Source organism: Hibiscus syriacus, unplaced genomic scaffold (assembly GCF_006381635.1).
Source record: "Hibiscus syriacus cultivar Baekdansim isolate YM2019G1 unplaced genomic scaffold, ASM638163v2 tig00110963_pilon, whole genome shotgun sequence".
In the NCBI taxonomy this organism is placed as follows: Eukaryota; Viridiplantae; Streptophyta; class Magnoliopsida; order Malvales; family Malvaceae; genus Hibiscus; species Hibiscus syriacus.
In genome coordinates, this window is record NW_024062936.1 from 303,280 (window position 1) to 325,945 (window position 22,666).

The 22,666-nt window shown below is 31.2% G+C and overlaps 1 protein-coding gene across 1 annotated transcript; it reads right to left on the reverse strand.

Annotated features, from left to right (window-relative positions):
- Positions 1-773: 773 nt before the first annotated feature.
- Positions 774-4,749, reverse strand: LOC120148549 (probable LRR receptor-like protein kinase At1g51890). Its single transcript, XM_039161640.1, has 13 exons — positions 4,633-4,749; positions 4,017-4,563; positions 3,471-3,931; positions 3,239-3,377; positions 3,072-3,143; positions 2,901-2,972; positions 2,743-2,823; positions 2,463-2,617; positions 2,139-2,383; positions 1,928-2,054; positions 1,640-1,702; positions 1,356-1,545; positions 774-1,272 (listed from the first exon to the last, which is right to left on the reverse strand). Exons 1-13 carry the CDS (start codon positions 4,742-4,744, stop codon positions 882-884), a joined length of 2,655 nt encoding a protein of 884 aa, XP_039017571.1. The 5' UTR covers positions 4,745-4,749; the 3' UTR covers positions 774-881.
- Positions 4,750-22,666: the final 17,917 nt, after the last annotated feature.

A 22,666-nucleotide genomic window follows, 5' to 3' on the forward strand; every position in this document is an offset into this window, starting at 1 on the left:
CCATCTCCTAAATGATCCAACCCCGACCCATAAAACCAAAATCCTATAGATCTTATGAAGCCAAAAACCTTTAAAGTGCTTCAAGTTTTCTTATTTTAAGCCACCATGAAGTAGCCAATGCAATCATTAGAACAGAAAATGAAGCAACTGATGCCACTATTGGAACAATAGTCATCTTGTTCTTTTTATCCCATCTAAGTGATACACAAAGATTTTCATTTATGAACATGTTTAAGAATAATTAGAATTCCTATTTCTTTAAAAAAAATAGAATTCATGTTTTAACGTACCAAAATTTAATTTAATCATAATAAATTATAAGATTCAAATTGAAAATCTTAATTACAATGTAAAACTAATTTATTACTAACTCATAAATTAGAATATATATAGAGAAAAAACACTCCTAAGCGAAACATACATGTATTAGAAAAATATAATCTAAAAGACCCTTAATTGATATCAAGTAGAAAAGAAAACCAGTTAAAAAATTTGGACTTTGGCTTTATCGACAGAGCTAGGAATGCAAGAGCATGTTAGTTTGATTCAAGGAGTTCAAATTTATTTTGGGAAATATGATTATCGTGTAAGATTATTTTATATAAATAAAATACCATAATGATGACAGACGTGTTTATACAATAGAAATTATAAAATTTCCAATCTTAAAAACGAGCAGCTTCCAAACTATCGACAACCTACAACTCAATCCTAATTACGGGGTCAAACCCCTGTTAATATATATGGTACAGAGATATTATGGACACTGTAAAACTAACACACCGATCAAAGCATCAAATACAAACCTTTACATATTCACGTATCGACAATAAAACCTTTCGAGTTGACCCGGTTAAATTATACCAATAGAATTTGCAAAATCACCTGGTATTAGGTGATGAAATAATATATTCACTTGAGTTGGGACTTAACTGAAAGTTGTGGTTCCTGTTGATCTCGGCCGACAGGCACTCATTCAATTCGGCGACAATGTAAGTCATGGTTGGCCTTTTTGTCGAAGTTGGAGATACGCAAGCCATAGCCAATTCAACTGCTTTCTTCATAGAGGCAATGTCAAAGTCTCCCTGCAACCTTGAATCAGCAATGGTTTTGATATCGCAATTGGATAACATCAAACTAACCCATTGGCTTATATGTGTAGTCTGATTATACGTTTTCATCGTCACTGGTCTGTTTGTGATGATCTCCAACAAGACTATCCCGAAGCTATATACATCACTTTTCTCCGTCAACCTGTTCGATGTAGAATACCTGCATTGCAAACATGGATGGTTCTGGAGATTCGTAATATAATGTTTTGGAAGCAGCTGAGAGCCAAGGCCAGATTTACTTACTCAGGGTCGAGATATCCTGGGGTACCGGCAACAACAGTAATGACATGACTGTCGCCTTCGAGTGGAAATGCTTTGGACAGCCCAAAATCAGAGAGCTTGGCATGCAGGCTTTCAGTTAACAATATGTTGGTGGACTTCACATCTCTGTGGACTATAGGTGGTGTGCAACCGCGGTGCAAATATTCTAGTCCTGCATTTCGTTTTAATTAGCTCTACCATTAGTTATTTTTAAACTGTATTAGGTTGACACATAAGTATGGATGCAGGCATGCAATCCTGCTGACCTTGTGCAGCTTCCAGGGCTATGCCAATCCTTGCTTCCCAATTCAGGATACCTCTGCTGCTATCTACAAACAATAATTTTTAATTTCAATTTCAATTTAAAATTAATATTTAATGCATTGATGATGTACGCCATATGATCGAGTCCTATGGAGGGCATTTCATAATTTGAAGGTCTCCTACGGAAACTGCTCTCAACCTAGTATTGGGAGCAGCCTACTATCTTACCTCTCCCTTACCCCAACAAGGGACAGCCATTTATGATATACGCCATCAGGGCATAATCTAACCTTTGAGATGCTCTGCTAAGTTTCCTTTTGCCATGTACTCATAGATGAGCCCCATGTTGTTGCCATCATCGCAATACCCAATAAGCGTGGTCAAATTTCTATGATGAACTCTCAAAAGAAGTTCCACCTGGAAAGGGTAACTTAGATATTTTAAACAGTCGTATATATTTAGCTTTCAAATTGATGAGGGATTTGTTAATAGATGTTATACCTCGGCTTGAAACTGCTGATAACCTTGAGCTGAAAATGGAGACAGCATTTTGACGGCTACTTGAGTTTCTTCTAAGTAGCCGTGATAAACTGTTCCGAATCCTCCTTTACCAACAACTGTTCCAAAATTGTTTGTCGTCTTTATGACCTGAGCATGCGTGAACCGTCGGTTCTTTGATGAGCCCAGTAATGGGTTTGTTTTTTTGGAATCGACGACATCAGTGTTCTGGTGGTCCAAGGACAAAACTGAAATAAATTCAATAAGACTATAAGGGAAGAAATATAAATTTGGATCTTCCAAAATTTTCTGCAATAACGATCATACCAAGCTGTTTTCTTGCTCTTCTTCTAATATTCCATAAGGTGGCCCAAACAATTACGAGGACCAAAGCTACTGATGCAACTGATGCTACTACAGGGACAACTATGTTGTTGTCGTTGTTGGGGTCGTTGTTGCCGCAACCGGATATACAGATGGCACTTGCGTTTTCATCCATACCCCCAATCAATTTCAGTTAGTCCAAAAAAGGAACTTGGATTGAATTTTCCAATTACGGCTATAAGCATGTGAACATTCAATATTATAAATAAGAAGGAAATCATACATTAAATCTAGTTGACCCTGGTTTACCCTTTCCATGAGTCTTGCTGGAATTGAACCATTAAGCATGTTTCTACTCAAATTTCTGCAAAGAACGGTGGTTGTATTTCCTCAGTTATCACTTCTCTATTTGAAGTAGTCTCAGATTTCCAAATAACTTACAGTAGAGTCAAGAATTGCAGGTTAGCCAGAAATTCAGGCACTGGTCCGGTCAAACGGTTGTTTGATAAGTCCCTGATAATATAACAATAAGTGAGCCTAATAAATTCCTTCATCACCATTAATAAGAGTACCCGAAATTAACACGTGAAGATGGAGATTGGAGACACTTACAGGTGCTGTAATTGAGTGAGATTGGCTATAACATTAGGTATCTCTCCATTCAAATTGCTAGATGACAAATTCCTGATTACATGGCCAGAAAGTTTTGTAAATTAACAACAATCGAAAAAGATCCTTGCTTGCCTAAAACCTAAGGGGCAGGCACATGCAAGACTTACAAAGATATGATTCTTTGAGGATTAGTATCATCGTAGGTGCAATTAAGTCCTTTCCACAAGAAGTTTTTAGGAAGACAAGGATCTCCCTGCCAGTTTCTCTTTAATCCATACATGGATTGTATGTTCACAATAGCGTCAACTACCATGTATACGAGAGAACCGGAATTAGATCGACAGGTCGAGGGAAAGCACATATATACAAACAACACAGGTTGGTAGTTTGACAACTTACCATCTCTGTCATTGGTTTGAGGCTGGGAGAAATCTTTTACCTCAAAAATCTCAAAGGCATTAAGGATGGGCGGAAGGGTTGAACCATTGGTTCTTTCGATTGTAAAATTGATATCTTTGAGAGGCGATGGGTTGTATACTGTATTTGTGCTCAAATACGTAGGACTAAAAGGTCCATACCAAAGATTCCCATTAAGATAGATGATGAACTCCCTGGATTCGTTGGCTCGGAGAATTTCAACTTCTGCAAAGTGCATGTACACGTAGTAGCGGGCATCGGTGCTTGAACTGCTCATGGATATATCCATCGGCAGACTAGCATTTACGGGCGTACCTGCAGTGCTCATCACAACCGATGGAGTATCATTTCCAGAGCCTAGGACAGTTGAAGAGGTATTTATTTGCGCCCAATCATTCCTTACATAATGATACCAATATCGATCGAAAACGTCTTGGGGAAACCTGTCAAGGTGCCGCTAATTAATAAATAATATGAGGGGGTTATGAACCTAATGATAAAACCGGAAATTAATTAGTAATGGCTCACCCGATAGCATCCTCACCGGAAGGCAAACCAACGTCGTATCTTGCATAATGATCGAGCGATTCTGTTATAGACAGAGTCGGATAAGTTGTGTTATCGATAGGAATCAACTGGAGAAATGATATGCAAGGCACCTCATTCCCAGTTTTCACTAGACAGACATACAAATAATCGGATTGAAGAACATGAAAGATGTCGTAGAAAAATTTATTATCCACAGATCCTAAATCAATCGTGTCCCAGAAATGAGGTCCTACGTAAAGATCAAACTTTGGTACTATGTTTTCTCCGTCATAGTTTCCATAAATGAAACCTGCTCTGATCAAATAAACGTCTCCGTTTCGGAGAGTGAAGTTGTAACAGTTTCGGTCTCCTTCCGGGAAACTCCTAACGGTCCAATACCTCTGAGGTAAACCGTCTCTAAACTCGGGCAACACCCTTCTAGTTAAGCCAGTTTGGATATAAGGTGCATCTGAAATATATGTTATGCCTGTATCGGGATCAGTGTTGCTTGAACCCTCTGACAGCCCACAGTCTAAGCTTATGAAACCTGAAAATAATATAGCATTAACATCATTGTGATATAAAATTGGTCTTATTAGTTTCATGTAAAACAAACCGGATAGATCTTGGGCATGGATTAGAAATGCAAGAGCAGCAAAGCTGAGAATTAGTAGCGAGTTACAGAGGAAACTGTATCTTGAGCTTGACATCCTCTTAACGGAACACATTTTTTTAGTTGAGATGCTCAAGGACGAAGCAATTAAGTAGACTACCTCATTTATAGTAACATATTGAATAAATATCTGATACAAGTTTATGGAAGTTTTAGATTATTTTAATGAGATATGTACTATTTAGGATTTAGGTTTAACGTTTATTATTTTAGATTATAAGGCTGGAATAGAGAAGAATATATACATATTAATTCCCATCATTTGTGTATCAAAAAATTATTCATAAATAAATTAATATAATCAAATTGGCTTAAGGAACCTTAAAAAAATATAATACTAAAATTAACCTCTAATGTTTATTCGAATGATCACCTTAGCTTTTATTCTTTTTTAGAATATTTTAGTCCTAATGTTTCAGTTTTTTTATCGAAATGATTTCAGCTAGATGAATGATCGACTAATTATCAACTCATGTTGCTAACATGATATTCTCATATGAGTGTAGTTACTGACATGTCACAAGTCATGTCATCACATTGAGTGACATGGAATGTGTCATATAATCACCTTAAGAGGGCTTTTGGATCATGGATTTCAACATTACTGGTAGGAATATTTTTTTCCTCCTTGTGATACCCACGTTTGGATGGGCAAGATTCCCAATAGGGAGTAATAAAATATTCCCAACAGTAAATTTTTCAAATTTTATCGTGAATGCTAACTCATGGTGGGCTTAGGTATTTTTTGTTTCCCTTCAACTTGAACTAAAATGCTCTTGAAACAAAAGATTTATTTCAAAAGCTATAGTATATTATCATTACTTTATTTCAAAAATATTCCCAATCGGGAATTTTATTTATTTATTATCATAATTTTTTAAATATTAATTAAGATTAAAAGAATATATGGTATATTTACTCTTTTAATCTACCCATTTATCTTTTAAATTTTGTAAAAAAAATTATATAAATTTTATAAATTTAATTTTAATAAAAAATATATAACTTGAAAATAATACAATAATATATTTCTATGAATTTTTATATAATATTTTCATTTGAATATTTGAAATTCAACTTGTTAAAAATATATCATAAGGACAATTTAGTAAAGTATGCATTACAGTAATATTTTATTCATTTAACCAAACACTGTAATCATACATTCCTGTCAAACAAAATCAAACACAATAATGTAACATTCCCGGTAATGTATAAGGTAATGTAACATTCTGATAATCTTATTCCCGGAGGTAATGTTACATTTCATGAACCAAACGCACCCTAAATGACGTGATACACATCACATCAATACATTGGATAACATGACACATACCACATTATCATTTTAAATGACATGAGATATGATACATCACCTTAAGTGACATGATACATGTCATGTTATTATTTTCTATGATATGTCACATGCCACATTAACACTTTGAGTGATGTAACACATGCCACATCATCACTTTAAATTAAATGACATATGGCATACCATCAATTAGCATATATCAAAATATCACATTGACAATATGTGTTGATCGTTAGTCAATTAATAGTTTCCATCCACTATAGGCTATTTTAACCAAAAATTAAAATGTTGAGTGTTAAAGTGATTAAAAAAATAATAGGGACCAAAATAATATCTAGGTAAACGTTAAGGTTAATTTTGATATTTTACCTTAAAATTCAATTTAATTTTCGTATTTTAAAATTTTATTAATTCACTTGTTTAATTAATGTTGACTAACAAATTTAGAAGTTTCTAGATTAGATAGTGTTATGTATCATAAAATATATTGTCAAGTATTATTTATTTTTTTATAATTATATAAAAATATTTTAAAATTTTAATAATTTTGTTTTTATGATTTTACAAGTTTCACGTTACCAAACTGCAATATGTCACGGTAATTGCTCAAGAAAAAAAAGTTAAAACTTAACCATCAAAATTAGATAAATAACTCAGGGTAAAGTATACAAATGATCTCTCGACTATATAGTATTATTTCATTGAGTGTATCGATTATTAGAAGTTACAAAATAATTCATCAACTATAAAATGTTGATTTGCTTTGTTGAGTCTCTCAACTATTAAAAGTTATAAAATGGTATCTGACTATTCATTATGTTTTAAACTCGTCATTTTTCGTTAAAAAATTAACGACAGTTTGAGTTAGGTGTTAATCTAGTTTCTGAGATATGATAGTTGTGTATGATTCTGTGATCAAATTTTATCATATCTTAGATAATATATTAACATTCAGCTCATATTGTCGTCAACTTATTAACGAAAAAAGACTAAATTGGAATATAACGAAGAGTCGTGTGACTATTTTGTAACTATTAATAGTCAGATGACTCAACAAAATAACATCCTATAGTGAGGGGATCATTTTGTAACTTTTAATCATTGAAGAACTCAATGAAACAACACCATATAATTAGGAGACTATTTATATATTTTACCCAATAATTTAATTAGTTGAATTTCTTAATTCAAAGACTTAATTAATTTAATTTCTCAATTTAATATTTTAATTAAATATAAAAAAGTAAAGAATTAATTACTTTTTCAAAAGTTTAAAAACTTCGTGCATTCTTAAACCAAATTCAAAATACACTAATACTCTAAACTAGTTTGATTTTTTTAATAGTATAGTATAAACATAAGATAATGTATGTTTAGAATTTTTAATCTACTGATAATATAAGCATACATCTTATAAATGTAATTGTTCGAATCTATATCTTCTAAGAATAACAATATTTTTTACCATTAATATCACTAAATAAATTTTTTATTTATTAGTTTAAGAATTAAAAATTACTACTTGATTAGTGATATAAAGTTCAATAAAATACATTATTTAGTGACATATAGGTAACGACTGTTATATACGAGTATAATAATGTCATAACTAAGTTTTAAAAGATTTTGAGAGATTCTTTTATTAAGTTAATGAATTACCGACTTATTCAAACCTATGATATGTAGAGCTGAGGCAAAAGTTTGAGCGGTTCACAGTTGAAATACTCGTGCCATTGTAATTAGCATGCGTTTGGTTCATGTAATATAAGATTATTAGTGTGAATATGATTACCAACGGGATTAAGATTATTGGAATGTTGTATTTTGTGTTTGGTTCGTTTAACAAGAATGTAAGATTACAATGTTTGGTTAAAGGAATAAAATATTATTGGAATGTATATTTTATCAAATTGTCCTTATTATATATTTGTTTTTTTAACCAGTTGAATTCTACTATAATATTACTATAATTAATTTATATATTTTATTTAAAAATTAAATTCATAAAATTTATATAATTTTTTTTACAAAATTGAAAAGATAAATATATTTAATAAAAGGGTAAAATTTTATTTTACCTCTGAACTTCATATAAAATTATAATTATATATTTTTTTTGTAAATCTAAAACAGTTTAAAGATAAATTTATAATTTAACCTTCATATAATTTTTGTTATTCAACGACAGAATAAGGATATTTTTGAAAAAAAAATTAAGGGCATTTTAGTCCAAAATGTCGATAATCCAACAATACCAAAGGGAATGGGGGTAATCACATTCCCGGTAATATACTCCCAAAATATCACTGTTGGGAATAAAGGATTATCGGGGGTTGAGAATGTTTGCCAATCAAACAGGGAAATGACATTTCATTCCCCCGATAATCTAATATGACGCCAACCAAACGCCCCTTTAATGGTTTAGCCGTAAGGTTTTAAATCTTAAGGTAAGTTATGGTTTAGCATTTAGTATTTAAATTTTTAATTTTGATCAATTTTAATATTTTAATATTTATTTTTTAAATCATTTCAAATGTTTATTTTTGTTTCATTTTAGTACATTGTTAAAAAATAAAAAATAAGTTAAAAAAAAAATAAAAGTTTGGGTATTAAAATGAACCAAAATTGATAGTTTAGGTACTAAAAGTGTTAAGTTTTTAACAATAAGGTACTAAAATGAAATAAAAATTAAATGTTAGTTATGATTTTGAAAAAAATTAAAAGTTTAGACACTAAAACAAACTAAAACTGATAGTTTAGATACTAAACTCGTTATTTGTCCTAAATTTTAATAGACCTTAGGAATAAAAAATTTTATTGTAATTAAAAAGGTTATTGATTTGAGCAAGCATGTTTGGTTAGTTGATCAAATTACTTATCTTTATTTTCATATTTTTTTAGGTCATCGGTTTTAAAAGCACTCATAAGACTATTATCTATTTTCCTAAAATCTCCATTTCTCTTCTCTCTAAGTATGATTAAGATTAGATTTAATATTTATAAAAAAATTATTGATTTTTGTTGTATTTCTCTGGATATCTTTAAAAATTATGTTTCTATTCTTATTTTATAGAATTTTTGAAATTTTATACCTTCCATATAATTACAGTACCTCGACGTGAAAATCGATAAATGTATGTGATCTATAATTTATTATCCGATAGATAGATTTGTTTAGTCTTTCAACATATAATTAGTCATTATCACTCTAGGCATGATGATAACTGTTCAAATTTGCATATAATTTGTTAATCATTATTCTTTGTTAATTTGATATTATTGATTTTGTTCTGTTTTGACATATTTTTGTTCATAAACTTATTATCCAGAACCAACAGTAAAAGAGTAAATTATGCATTTTTTTTATTTTTTGAATCGTGGCTGGAGTAATGGGCATGACTTGGGGTACGACATTTTTTAACCTAGCATAATCGTCTAGTCTACAGCAACTTCTAGAATGCAGTCTAGTCAGCATCTTCTAGAAGATGGACGGATGAAATTATCTAAGGAATTTAAGTTTGAATTATAAGAAAAATACTTTAGATAAATCTTTTGGATTATTTTTAAGATATTTTATTTTGAATATTTCTTCTATCTTTAAGATATTTTAGACTATAAATTCCTCATAGGATGACGCTTGAGAATATACTTTTTTACTTTCGATTTATAAAATTCTCTCGGATTTTTATTCAAATTTCTTTTCTTTCATTTAGCCGATGGCTTAGCAATGACTCAATTCATTTGGTGAGAATTAAAAAGCATTTAATATCTTCATATATCATTATTAATTTTCTGCAAACTTGGATTGACAATCGACATTTTCTTTAAAAAAATCTCAACACTTCCATTTCAAAAAGAGTTTATTGGTTTGAATGTTGTTTAGATTTACAGTTGGGAGGAAGAGTCAGCCGGTAGTAAATTCAACTTCTTATGAACACACTTAACGGCGATCCGCTAAGGAAAATTGAGATCGAGTTTGATTCTTATTGAACAACATAACCTGAGTCGGACTTTTCCAAAGCTTAAAGTTGTATTGGTGCTAACGGCGATAGTCGTGGTTAGTCCAAGCAATGACTGAATTCCGAAGGTTGACTTGGGAATATTGGTTTACCGGAAAGAAAAATAAGTTACAAGAGTTAAGCCTTGTAAACTGTAATCGGTATGAATCCCAAAGTAAAATTTCTATCGATGATCGAAATAAATTGAGGCAAAGCGAAGCTTGAGTCTATTTTTCATCATTATTATTTTCAAGTTTGTTTACTTAATTCATTTTATTTAGTTTTTATATTACTAAATCCTTTTTTTTTATCTTTTTACTTACAGTTTCCTTGGATTATGATCAACACAATTCAAAGTTAGAAATTTCTAAGTTCTTGCGGATCGATCATTTCTTCTATATACTACGTTTTTTAATTTATTTCATTTGAAAAATAAATAAATATTTGTTTGACAATTACGATGTTTGTCACCCGATAACAATACTAAAGTTCAATATACAATTCATTATACAAGGTTAAGAAAGATAGAGTTGTATCTAACATAAATTTGTAGGATCAGTCGATTTTTCTATTAATTTTTTAGATCATGTTTATGCAAAGTTTACTTCCTTCTGTCATGTTATATTCATTAAAATGCTCATCTTAATTTTATAATTATTTTTTATATATTTTAGTTGTGTACTTTCATGATAATTTATAGATAAAATTTAATTTCATAACTTTTAAGAAAGACTTTATAATATTTATTTTATTTTATAAAAATTTAGTAAAATAAATTTAGAAAGACAATTGAGGTATAAGATAGTTAGAGATAAATATATAAAATATAATTTGTACAAGATGAATGACTTTATATTTATATAAAGGCTTAAATGCATCATTGCCCTCTAAAATATATCATTTGTACTGAGTACTCCGTAAAGTATTTTTTTGGACGTTTTGCCCCCTTAACTTTAAATCATTACATCGTTTGTCCCAAATCATTAACTCCATTAAAAAACACGCGAGTAAATTACCTATTTACTCACTAAACTATTTATGTGGTTCTGTTTTGGTCACCTAATTATTATTTTTTTCAAAATCATCATTAAACTTAAGTTTTTGTTACGTTTTGATCACCCAATTCAATTCGATTTATTTTTAAAAATTTATAAATATAAGAATTCATTTATATCATTTTTTACTCCACATATAAATTTAATTTGTAATAACAAATAGTATTATACCATGAATAATAAGTAATATATTAAGTTATATGTAACATAAATAATATATAATGTAAATAATAGTAAATAATAAAATTGACAACAACAAAAAAAGTTGATACCAAACCATAATTTAAGCAGAAAATAGCTATTAAAATTGCATTCAAATTTCAAAGAAATCCGCCCAAAAAAAGACGGAATTGGGGCTTTTGCAAGTGATTTCCTACAACAATATCTAGGTTTTCAAACAATTAAAATAAAATGGAAATATTTGAAAAAATTAATTAAACCGGTAAAAATAAAAACACCTCCAGAGAAGAAAGTTTTTTTTTTATTTTTTTAAAAAGCTTAAAGATATCAACCAATAGCGATATAGACAGTGCAAGTGGCAGTGAAGGTCGGTGTTATCTGGGATAGAAATGGTGGGAAAGAAATAAGAGAAAAAATTGGGGATTAGGGATTTCATAGGTTTTCCTAATAGAACCTTCAAAACAATGAATTCAATTTTGTTTGGTTTCATAAAAACACTTAAAAATATATCAATTTAAAAATTTTGAAATATAATTAATATTTTTTAATTTCAAAATTAAATTATGAGATTTTAAAAAATCAATTTGTATATTTTATATTCGTAATTTTTTTAGTATTGTTGATTATGTTTATGAGATCGACAAGAAAATATATTGGAGTGCATGAGATTAGGGTGATCAATGTTTAGTTGTACGTTGTGCAATTATCGTTTATGATATTTTAATTAAATAACTAATATTTCTTTTAATAGAATTTTAATTACATACAATTTAATATGTTGTTTATTATTTATTTTATGATATTACATATTGTTGAAAATTAAATTTGTGTCAAGTAAAAAAAATAAAAATTAATTTACATATATTATAAATTTAAAAAATTAATCGAATTGAATTGGGTGACAAAAACGAGAAAAAAACTTAATTTCAGTGATGATTTTAAAAAAAAATAAGTGACTAAAACATAACTATAGAAATAGTTTAGTGACTAAATAGGTAATTTACTCACATATTTTTTTAATGGAGTTAACGGTTTGGGACAAACAAGATAAAGATATAAAGTTAAAGAGGCAAAACGTCCCAAAAAATATTTTAAAACACAACTTGATACAAATGATATAGTTTAGGGGGCAATAACACATTTAAGTCTTATATAAATAAAAGTTAGGTCATTATATAAAAGAATTTGGACTTATATTTCTATTCACTAACTTAAATCGCGTCTCCAACGTCAGACCCTTCGTGGCGGTACTTTTGTTAAACCGGATAAAGAGAAATACTTGGACTTTAACTTTCTTTTGTTTCAATGTAAGTCATGGTTTTTCTTGTTGCTTCTGAATTAATTTTTGTTGATCCTTTTTAATTTATTTTAATTTTTTAAATTTAAAATAGTTACATATTGAAAGATCAGGTGTCTAGTTTGACTAAAAAAATACTTTAAGTATTTCAATAAAAAAAAAAGACATACTTTGAATATTTATTTGTGATATAAGTTTTCTAAAATGAAAATTTAATAAAATATAAAAAAATTGTTAATTTTTTTATCAAAAATTGTTAATTTTTTTATCAAAAATTTAAATACTTACATCCTTAAACCAAATTCAAAAGACATTAATACTCTAAATGTGTTAGATTCTTTTTATGAATTAACAAATACTACTTGGCTAGTGATAACAAGTTCAATCAAATACATTATTCAATGGCATATGGGTAACGCCTGTTACATATGAATATAATAATTATGAGAGAATTTTTTTTATTTAAGTTAATGAATTACGGACTTAATCAAACCTATAATATGTAGTGCTGAGGTAAAAGTTTGAGCGGTTCACTGTTGAAATATTCGTGCCATTGTAATCAATGATTCAGTCATAAGGTTCTAGTAGACACAAGGAATTAAAAATTTTACTTGTAACTAAAACAGGCCATTGACTTTTTTTCTCTATATATTTAACATCATCAAATATTAAACCTATTTAATAACTCTAGTGATAAGAATATTTTTTTTTAAATTTAGTTTCAAAAAACTACGTTAATTGAATATATGAATTATTATTGTCATAACCGGTTTTCGTCCGGGCACGGATTTTTTACTTGGCGAGAAAATTGATGTGAATAAATAGTTTTTAAAATAATTTGAGAGTCGCCATCGGCTTTTTGGGTTAGGTAGGTCGAATACCTAAAAATTATATTTTAAAAAAAGTTTTAAGAAAACATCAGTTAAAAGATGAAATGATCTGCGTTTATAACCAAAAATTCGTTTTTTTTAATAATAAAAAGGGATTCGTGGTCGGTTACGTTTAGGGAAGGATTAGCACCCCTACAACGCCCAAAATTGGTACTTTTTAATTATAATTTGTCTCTATTATTAGAAATTTAAAAATTCAAAGATATATTTAATTCATAATCCTATTATTTCAAAATTATAATTATGAGAAAAAATAATTTATATATATTTATAAATAAAATATTTATTTATTTAGAAATATCAGAAAAGGACTTCTAGGTGCCTTAAGACAGCTCTTTTCTTCGATATTAATAAATATTAATATAATAATTTAAATAAAATTAAATTATAATTTTTTATAATATTTAATTTTTAAAATATCAGAATAGAACATCCAGTTGTATTAAGACTGCCCTTTTCTTTAATATTGAAAAATAAATAAATAAATATTAAAATAATTTATATATAAAAATATAAATTATTATTTATTATATATATATTTATATTTATATGACTATATAATAATAATAAAAATAATTTTTAAATATATAAACAAGTAAAATTAAAACAATAAAAATACAATTAGAACTATATATTTAAAAGAAGTAAAATAAATGAAAATATTTAAAATTAGTGACTAAATTATAATCTAATAAAATTAAATACTTAATTTGTAATTAATTATTTAAAATTATAGGGATTAAACATGCTATTTTCCTTATTTTTTAATTTAGTGACTAAAATAAAATTATAAAAAATTAGAATATCAGATTAAAATAAATTAAAAATATATACTCGGGATTAAAATATTATTTATTAAAACTAAAGGACTAAATACGTATTTATCCTAAATATATTATTTAATAGAAATGATTAAAATAAATAAAATTAAAATTAAAGAACCGAATTAAAAGGATTATAAATTGATTTAGTGACTAAAATATAAAGATTACAAGTTAGGATGGCTGCGGAAAGGTTTTAACCTTTAGTTAATTACAGACAAACCCCTCCCCAAAACGGCGTCGTTTGGGGAGGGCTATTTAAGTCCCAAACGGCTGGCCCTTCGGGCCAGCTTCCCCATTTTTCCTTTCTTTTCTCTCTCAAACAGAGAGAGTTTTATAACTCTCTCTCGCCTCTCTCTATTTTCCTCCAACCGGAGGAATTCCGGCAGTCGCCGGATACCGTACTTCGATGTCGGTCTCCACCGCCGGCCACCGTTAATGGTGGCCGGAAAATTACATATATACCTTAAATCGAAGCCCTGCTTTCCCTAAAGCCAAATCCGAGGGTATTTTAACCTAGATCATTACCAAAATATGTAGATCTAAGGTTCTTTACCTTCGACCTTTCGGTTTCAAAGACGTAGGGAGGCTCTGATGACGGCAGTTCCCTTGGTAAGTCTCCTTTCCTCTTCTCATTCTTTATTTGGTTGCTGTTGGGTGTTGATTTTCTCTCGTGTCTGTAGTTCTTGCTCTGGTTGTTCGTATCTCTTTCTCTGTCTTTTTTTTTTTTATGTTTGTTGTTGTTCTCTGTCTTTTGTCTTTGCAGGTTGGGTGATAGCTTTATAGCCATCACCGGCGCTTGTCTCGGACCGGTCCTAAGGATGGAGTTCGATGAGTCACCGAGCTATGTGGTGACTCACCCCTAGAGCCTGCAACGTGGGTGGCGGGTGTTGAAGCAGCAAAGCTTCTAGAGTCTTCAGCAAGGCGTGGCAGCGGTGGAGATGGTGGGAGCAGCTGCGGCGGCCGCGTGGCCCTAGGGTATCATCCCCTAGGGTTTGCATCTGGAGGAGTGTGGGCCGTTGGATCTCTCAGATCCAACGGCTGAGATGATGAGGCGGCTAGGGTTAGATCAAACCCTAATCTGTTAGGGTTTAGTTGGGCCATTTGTAATTGGGCCAGATAATATGGGCTTGTTTGTAATTATTTGTTTATTTTTTTAATAATAATAATATATATAATAATTATAATAATAATTATAATAATAATAATAATAATAATAAAATGGGTAAAAAAAATTTAGTATCTTCAGCTGCCCCTCTTTGCTCATTCTTGTATTAACAAGAATAGGGCAAAGACGAAAAGATAATTTTTTTTTATCCATTTGGCTTCATTTGATTAGTATGGAGATGTTGAATAAATTCTTCTCTTTCTTCAGATGAGTTCTTCTCATTATGAACTTTCCGCTGGAGATGATGTTGACCTATTTTCTTCTGTGATAGAGTCATTTAAAAGGTTGAATAAGCTCTTCTTATTATGAACTTCTTCTTTCTTCTTCAGATGAGTTCTTCTCATTATGAACATTCTCTGGAAAGGTTGATGCTAATCTATCTGCTTCTGTGATAGAATTATGCAAAAGGTTGAATAAGCTCTTCTCATTGTGAACTTTTTATTCTTCAGATGAGTTCTTCTCATTATGAACTTCTCTAAAAAAGCTGATCCATCAAGTGATGGATTTGAGCAAAAGGTTGAACAAATTCTTCTCATTATGAATTTCTTCTTCTTCAGATGACGAGTTCTTCTTATTATGAACTCTACCTGGCAATGTTGATCCATCAAATGATGAATTTAAGCAAAAAGTTGAACAAGTTCTTCTCATTATGAACTTTTTCTTCCTTCTTCAGATGAGTTCTTCTCATTATGAGCTCGAACTGGAAATGCTGATCCATTGAATCATGAATTCAAGCAAAAAGTTGAACAAGTTCTTCTCATTATGAACTTCTTATTCCTTCTTCAGATGAGTTCTTCTCATTACGAACTCGAACTGGAAATGTTGATCCATTGAATGATGGATTTAAGCAAAAAGTTGAACAAGTTCTTCTCATTATGAACTTCTTCTTCCTTCTTCAGATGAGTTTTTCTCATTATGAACTCGAACTGGAAATGTTGATCCATTGAATCATGAATTCAAGCAAAAAGTTGAACAAGTTCTTCTCATTATGAACTTTTTCTTCCTTCTTCAGATGAGTTCTTCTCATTATGAGCTCGAACTGGAAATGATGATCCATTGAATCATGAATTCAAGCAAAAAGTTGAACAAGTTCTTCTCATTATGAACTTCTTCTTCCTTCTTCAGATGAGTTCTTCTCATTACGAACTCGAACTGGAAATGTTGATCCATTGAATGATGGATTTAAGCAAAAAGTTGAACAAGTTCTTCTCATTATCATTATGAACTTCTTCTTCCTTCTTCAGATGAGTTCTTCTCATTATGAACTCGAACTGGAAATGCTGATCAATTGAATCATGAATTCAAGCAAAAACTTGAACAAGTTCTTCTCATTATGAACTTCTTCTTCCTTCTTCAGATGAGTTCTTCTTATTATGAACTCGAACTGGTAATGTTGATCCATTGAATGATGAATTTAAGCAAAAAGTTGAACAAGTTCTTCTCATTATGAACTTCTTCTTCCTTCTTCAGATGAGTTCTTCTCATTATGAACTAGAACTGGAAATGTTGATCCATTGAATCATGAATTCAAGCAAAAAGTTGAACAAGTTCTTCTCATTATGAACTTCTTCTTCCTTCTTCAGATGAGTTCTTCTCATTACGAACTCGAACTGGAAATGTTGACCCATTGAATGATGGATTTAAGCAAAAAGTTGAACAAGTTCTTCTCATTATGAACTTCTTCTTCCTTCTTCAGATGAGTTCTTCTCATTACGAACTCAAACTGGAAATGTTGATCCATTGAATGATAGGTTTAAGCAAAAAGTTGAACAAGTTCTTCTCATTATGAACTTCTTCTTCCTTCTTCAGATGAGTTCTTCTCATTACAAACTCGAACTGGAAATGTTGACCCATTGAATGATGGATTTAAGCAAAAAGTTGAACAAGTTCTTCTCATTATGAACTTCTTCTTCCTTCTTCAGATGAGTTCTTCTCATTACGAACTCAAACTGGAAATGTTGATCCATTGAATGATAGATTTAAGCAAAAAGTTGAACAAGTTCTTCTCATTATGAACTTCTTCTTCCTTCTTCAGATGAGTTCTTCTCATTATGAACTCGAACTGGAAATGCTGATCCATTAAATCATGAATTCAAGCAAAAAGTTGAACAAGTTCTTCTCATTATGAACTTCTTCTTCCTTCTTCAGATGAGTTCTTCTTATTATGAACTCGAACTGGTAATGCTGGTCCATCAAATGATGGATTTGAATCTTTGCTAAAATCTTTGAAATTCCTGTCAAAATTCAACATGGATGAGAATGAATGAAAATGCACCTATTTTTGCAAATGCTTAAATATGATGCATGAATGTTAAGTTATTTGATTTCAGATTGGTGAACTGAGTATTTCTTTAGTTGTAGAAACCCAATAAATCTTTCTTCTTCAAATCAGAGAATCTATTATCTTTGACAAATGTAGATGTAGATATAATGTCACAAAATCTCTTGAGAATAAAACTCAATAGTATAGGCTCTTGAAAAGCTTGCATTCATGCAACATGTTGATTCTGATAACAACTCATCTGATTATGAAGTGATCTTTCAAGATGATTTCGCAGATATCGATAGTTCTTTTAATACCGAGAAAATCTTGAATTCTGATTCTGATGAGGAGAGTAAACTATTACACTTGACAAAAATGGGATTCTCAGAGGCTGAGGCTTCAATAACCATGGAGAGATGTGGTTCAGATTCATCAATTGCAGAATTGACAGATTTTATATGTGCTGATCAAATGGCTAAGGCTGCTGACGTACTTCTTCCAGTAGAATGTAGGAATTCATTATACAATGACCCCAATTACAAGAAAGGCAAAACCTGGGCTATGATTTTTGGAAAAGGAATAAGCAGAAGAAGCTTGAAAAGAAGCTTCTTAATGAAAACGATCATGCAGTTCATCTTTTAATTCCAATGATTGGTTCTGTGGTTTCTACCAAACCAGATAATATAACTCAAAGAATACTTCCAGAAGATGCTATTGGGTCTTTTTATTTGTACTATGAGCACATTCATCTTTCAAATCCAATGATTAGTTCTGTAGTTTCATACCAAACCAGATCAGATAACTCAAAGAACACTTCCAGAAGATGCTATGAGCACCTTCATCTTTCAAATTCAATGATTGGTTTTTCGGGTTCATACCAAACCAGATCAGATAACTCAAAGAACACTTCCAGAAGATGCTATGAGCACCTTCATCTTTTAAATTCAATGATTGGTTTTTCGGGTTCATACCAAACCGGATCAGATAACTCAAAGAACACTTCCAGAAGATGTTATGAGCACATTCATCTTTCAAGTCCAATGATGGGGTTTTGGGGTTCATACCAAACCAGATCAGATAACTCAAAGAACACTTCCAGAAGATGCTATGAGCACATTCATTTTTCAAGTCCAATGATGGGGTTTTGGAGTTCATACCAAACCAGATCAGATAACTCAAAGAATACTTCCAGAAGATGCTATGAGCACATTCATCTTTCACTTGAATCTGATGAGGTGGAAATGCTTCTAGGTTTCCCTAAAAAAAACCATATACAAGGATCTGTATAGAGACATGTTCCATGGTGGTATCAAAGTCCTGTCTCTTTTGTCTGGGATTAATGATGCAGAGGTTGCCTTTTACTGTCTTGGCATACTTTTGAAAATAGATGTGCAAGAACTGAATGATGATCGGTTGGAGCAATTGATGAGTAGTTTTAAAGGACTCGACCTTGTTATCGGTGGCATCCAGCCTAACAACCTTACTAGAAAAAATAAACATCATTCATGGGCTTGAAGATTTTTGTTGGTGCATTTACATGCAATGATTGCTACAACAAAATGTCTCTTATGTTGCTCCAATACATCCCACTCTTTTCAAATCATGGAACGGTTTAGTTGACAGTAACACTTGTTATCTTCAACTTTTGGAATATTGTAACCAGTGTTACCCTATATAACCAGAGTGCAGATAATGACTTGTTCATGGCTTTATGATGGTGATAATTTGCTTACTTTGTATTCTATGCTTTTAAAAGTATTAACATAAAGTGATATTCAGAAATCTTTAACTTATTTCAAAATTATGTTAATCCATTTACAAAATAAAAGAATAAACTGAATTTTCGAAAATAAATTGAATCTCAAATAGATAAAATTGTATTCAAAGTTATGGTAAGCACAAGAATGATAAAAATTCAAATGACTCAACAAATTATTAGCATAAGTATTTCTAAATTAATCAAATTGACACAATTTAGAGTAATGATGTAAGCTTTTGTCTGGAAGATCTCAAACGTTGTCAAAATGCTTGTAGATGTGAAATTTCTCCCAAACTATCAAAATCTTAAGAGGGTTCAATTGCCAGATGCCTAATATCAATATGCATTTGAGCCGCCCTTTCAGGTTTTCAACTCAAATCCTTCCTTTGGTTACAAGATGCCCTTTGCGGGTTTTCATCTTGACACCCTTTTTTCTTTTTTCTCTTTTTCTTTTCTTTTTTTTCTTTCTATTTTTTTTCTTCAAGCATAATATTTCTTGACAGAATCCGAGTTTATTGGATTTCTCAGAATTTTTCCATCCATTTCTGCCAAGATCAACGCTCCTCCGGAAAAGGCCTTTTTTACAACGTATGGCCCTTCCCCATTAGGCATCCATTTCCCACGGAAATCTTTATGTATTGGCAAGATCTTTTTTTAGTACTAGATCACCCTCTTGGAATTCTCTTGGATGTACTTTCTTGTCATGAGACTTCATCATCCGTTTCTGATACATCTGTCCATGGCAAATAGCTTTCAATCTTTTCTCCTCAATAAGGTTCAATTGATCAAATCTAGCTTGGATCCATTCGGATTCATCCAATTTTGTTTCTCTCAACATTCGAAGCGATGGAATCTCAACTTCAATTGGTAAGACTGCTTCCATCCCGTAGACTAAATAAAAAGGTGTTGCCCTAGTAGATGTTCGAACAGTAGTTCGGTATGCATATAAAGCAAAAGGTAACTTCTCGTGCCAATCTTTGTAAGTTTCAGTGTCTTTGTAATAATTCTTTTGATGTTCTTATTTGCCGCTTCAACTGCCCCATTCATCTTTGGACGATATGCCACTGAGTTTGCATGTTTGATATTAAACTGTGCACAAAGTTCGGTCATCATTTTGTTGTTCAGGTTTAGAGCATTATCTGTAATGATCCTTTCTGGTAGACTATACCGGCAAACTATCTCTTTCTTTATGAATTTGCAGACTGTGGACCTCTTAATATTGGCATATGAAGTAGCTTCAACCCATTTGGTAAAATAATCAATTGCCACAAGGATGAAGCAATGTCCATTCGATGCTTTTGGTGTGATTGCACCAATGACATCTATTCCCCACATAGAAAATAGCCAGGGTGATGTCATTACGTGTAAAGGAGATGGGGGTACATGAATCTTGTCTGCATATATCTGGAATTTATGACATTTCCTTGCATAATCAATGCAATCTGTGTGCATGGTAGCCCAATAGTATCCATATCTCATTATTTTTCTGGCCATGGAAAGACCATTTGCATGTGTTCCACATATTCCACTGTGTACTTCTTCAATGATGCTTCTGGCTTCGCTGGTATTTAAACATCTTAATAGCATTTGATCATTGCTTCTTCTATACATAATCTCGCCATCAAGAAAATATCCAGCAGCCATTCTTCTCAAGGTTCTTTTATCAATTTCAGATGCATTTTGTGGATAACTTTGATTTTTGATATATTACAGGATATCATGATGCCATGGTTTACCATCTACCTCTCTTTCCACACTATAACAATGTGCAGGAATTTCATATACTTGCATTTTGATTGGCATCATATCAACTTTCTTAGTTGCCTGAAACATAGCAGCTAATGTAGCCAAAGCATCTGCCATTTGATTTTCTTCTCGAGGGAGATAATTGAAGGTGACTTTCTCAAATTCTTTCACTAATTTGAGGGTAAAATTTCGGTATTCCAATAATTTGGGATCTTTTGTTTCCCATTCATCTCACAATTGTTACACCACTAACGATGAATCTCCATATATCTTTAGACATTTGATTTTTCTTTCTATAGCTGCTTTCAATCCCATAACACAAGCTTCGTATTCCGCCATGTTATTGGTGCAAAAGAACTCCAGTCTACTTGTAAAGGGATAATAAATATTTTCTGGAGAAATTAACACTGCCCCGATTCCTCGTCCCAAGGGGTTGGATGCTCCGTCAAAGTAAAGCTTCCAAGATGCAGATGCATCATTTGTTCTGACTTCTTCATTCATGGATATGTACAATAAATCTTCATCTGGAAAATTAAAACTCAAAGGCTGATAATCATTCGATGCACGACTGGCCAGAAAATCAGCTATGACACTTCCTTTTATCGCTTTTTGGTTGACATATACAATATCAAACTCGAATAATAACATCTGCCATCTAGCCATTCTGCCTGTCAAAGCTGGTGATTCCATTAAGAATTTCAAAGGATCAAATTTTGATATCAACCAAGTAGTATGGTATAACATATATTGTCTGAGTCTTCGAGTAGCCCACACCAAGGCACAACATAATTTTTGTATTGGTGGATATCGAATTTCACAATCAGTAAATTTCTTGCTCATATAATAAATAGCTTTTTCTTTTCTTCCATATTCATCATGCTGTCCTAGTACACATCCCATCGAATTTTCAAAGACCGTCAAGTAGAGAATTAACGGTCTATCAGGCATTGGTGATACTAAAATGGGGGCATTGGATAAATATTTCTTAATAATATCCAAAGTTTCTTGACATTCATCATTCCAGACTTCAGGATTGTTCTTTCGAAGTAATTTGAACATTGGATCACATTTGTCAGTTAATTGAGAAATGAACCGAGATATATAATTTAATCTTCCCAAAAAACCTCAAACTTCTTTTTTTGTATTGGGTGGTGGAAGATCTTGAATTGCTTTTACTTTATCTGGATCAATCTCGATTCTTTTTTTGCTGACCACAAATCTCAAAAGTTTCCCGAAAGTTACCCCAAAAGTGCATTTAGCGGGATTGAGCTTTAATTGATACTTCCTCAATCTCTGGAAAAGCTTTCTCAGATTTTGAATATGTTCTTCTTCAGTTCGGGATTTGGCAATCATGTCATCTACATATACTTCAATCTCTTTGTGCATCATGTCATGAAACAAAGTTACCATGGCTCTTTGATATATTGCTCCTGCATTTTTCAATCCAAATGGCATCACTTTATAGCAGAATGTGCCCCACATGGT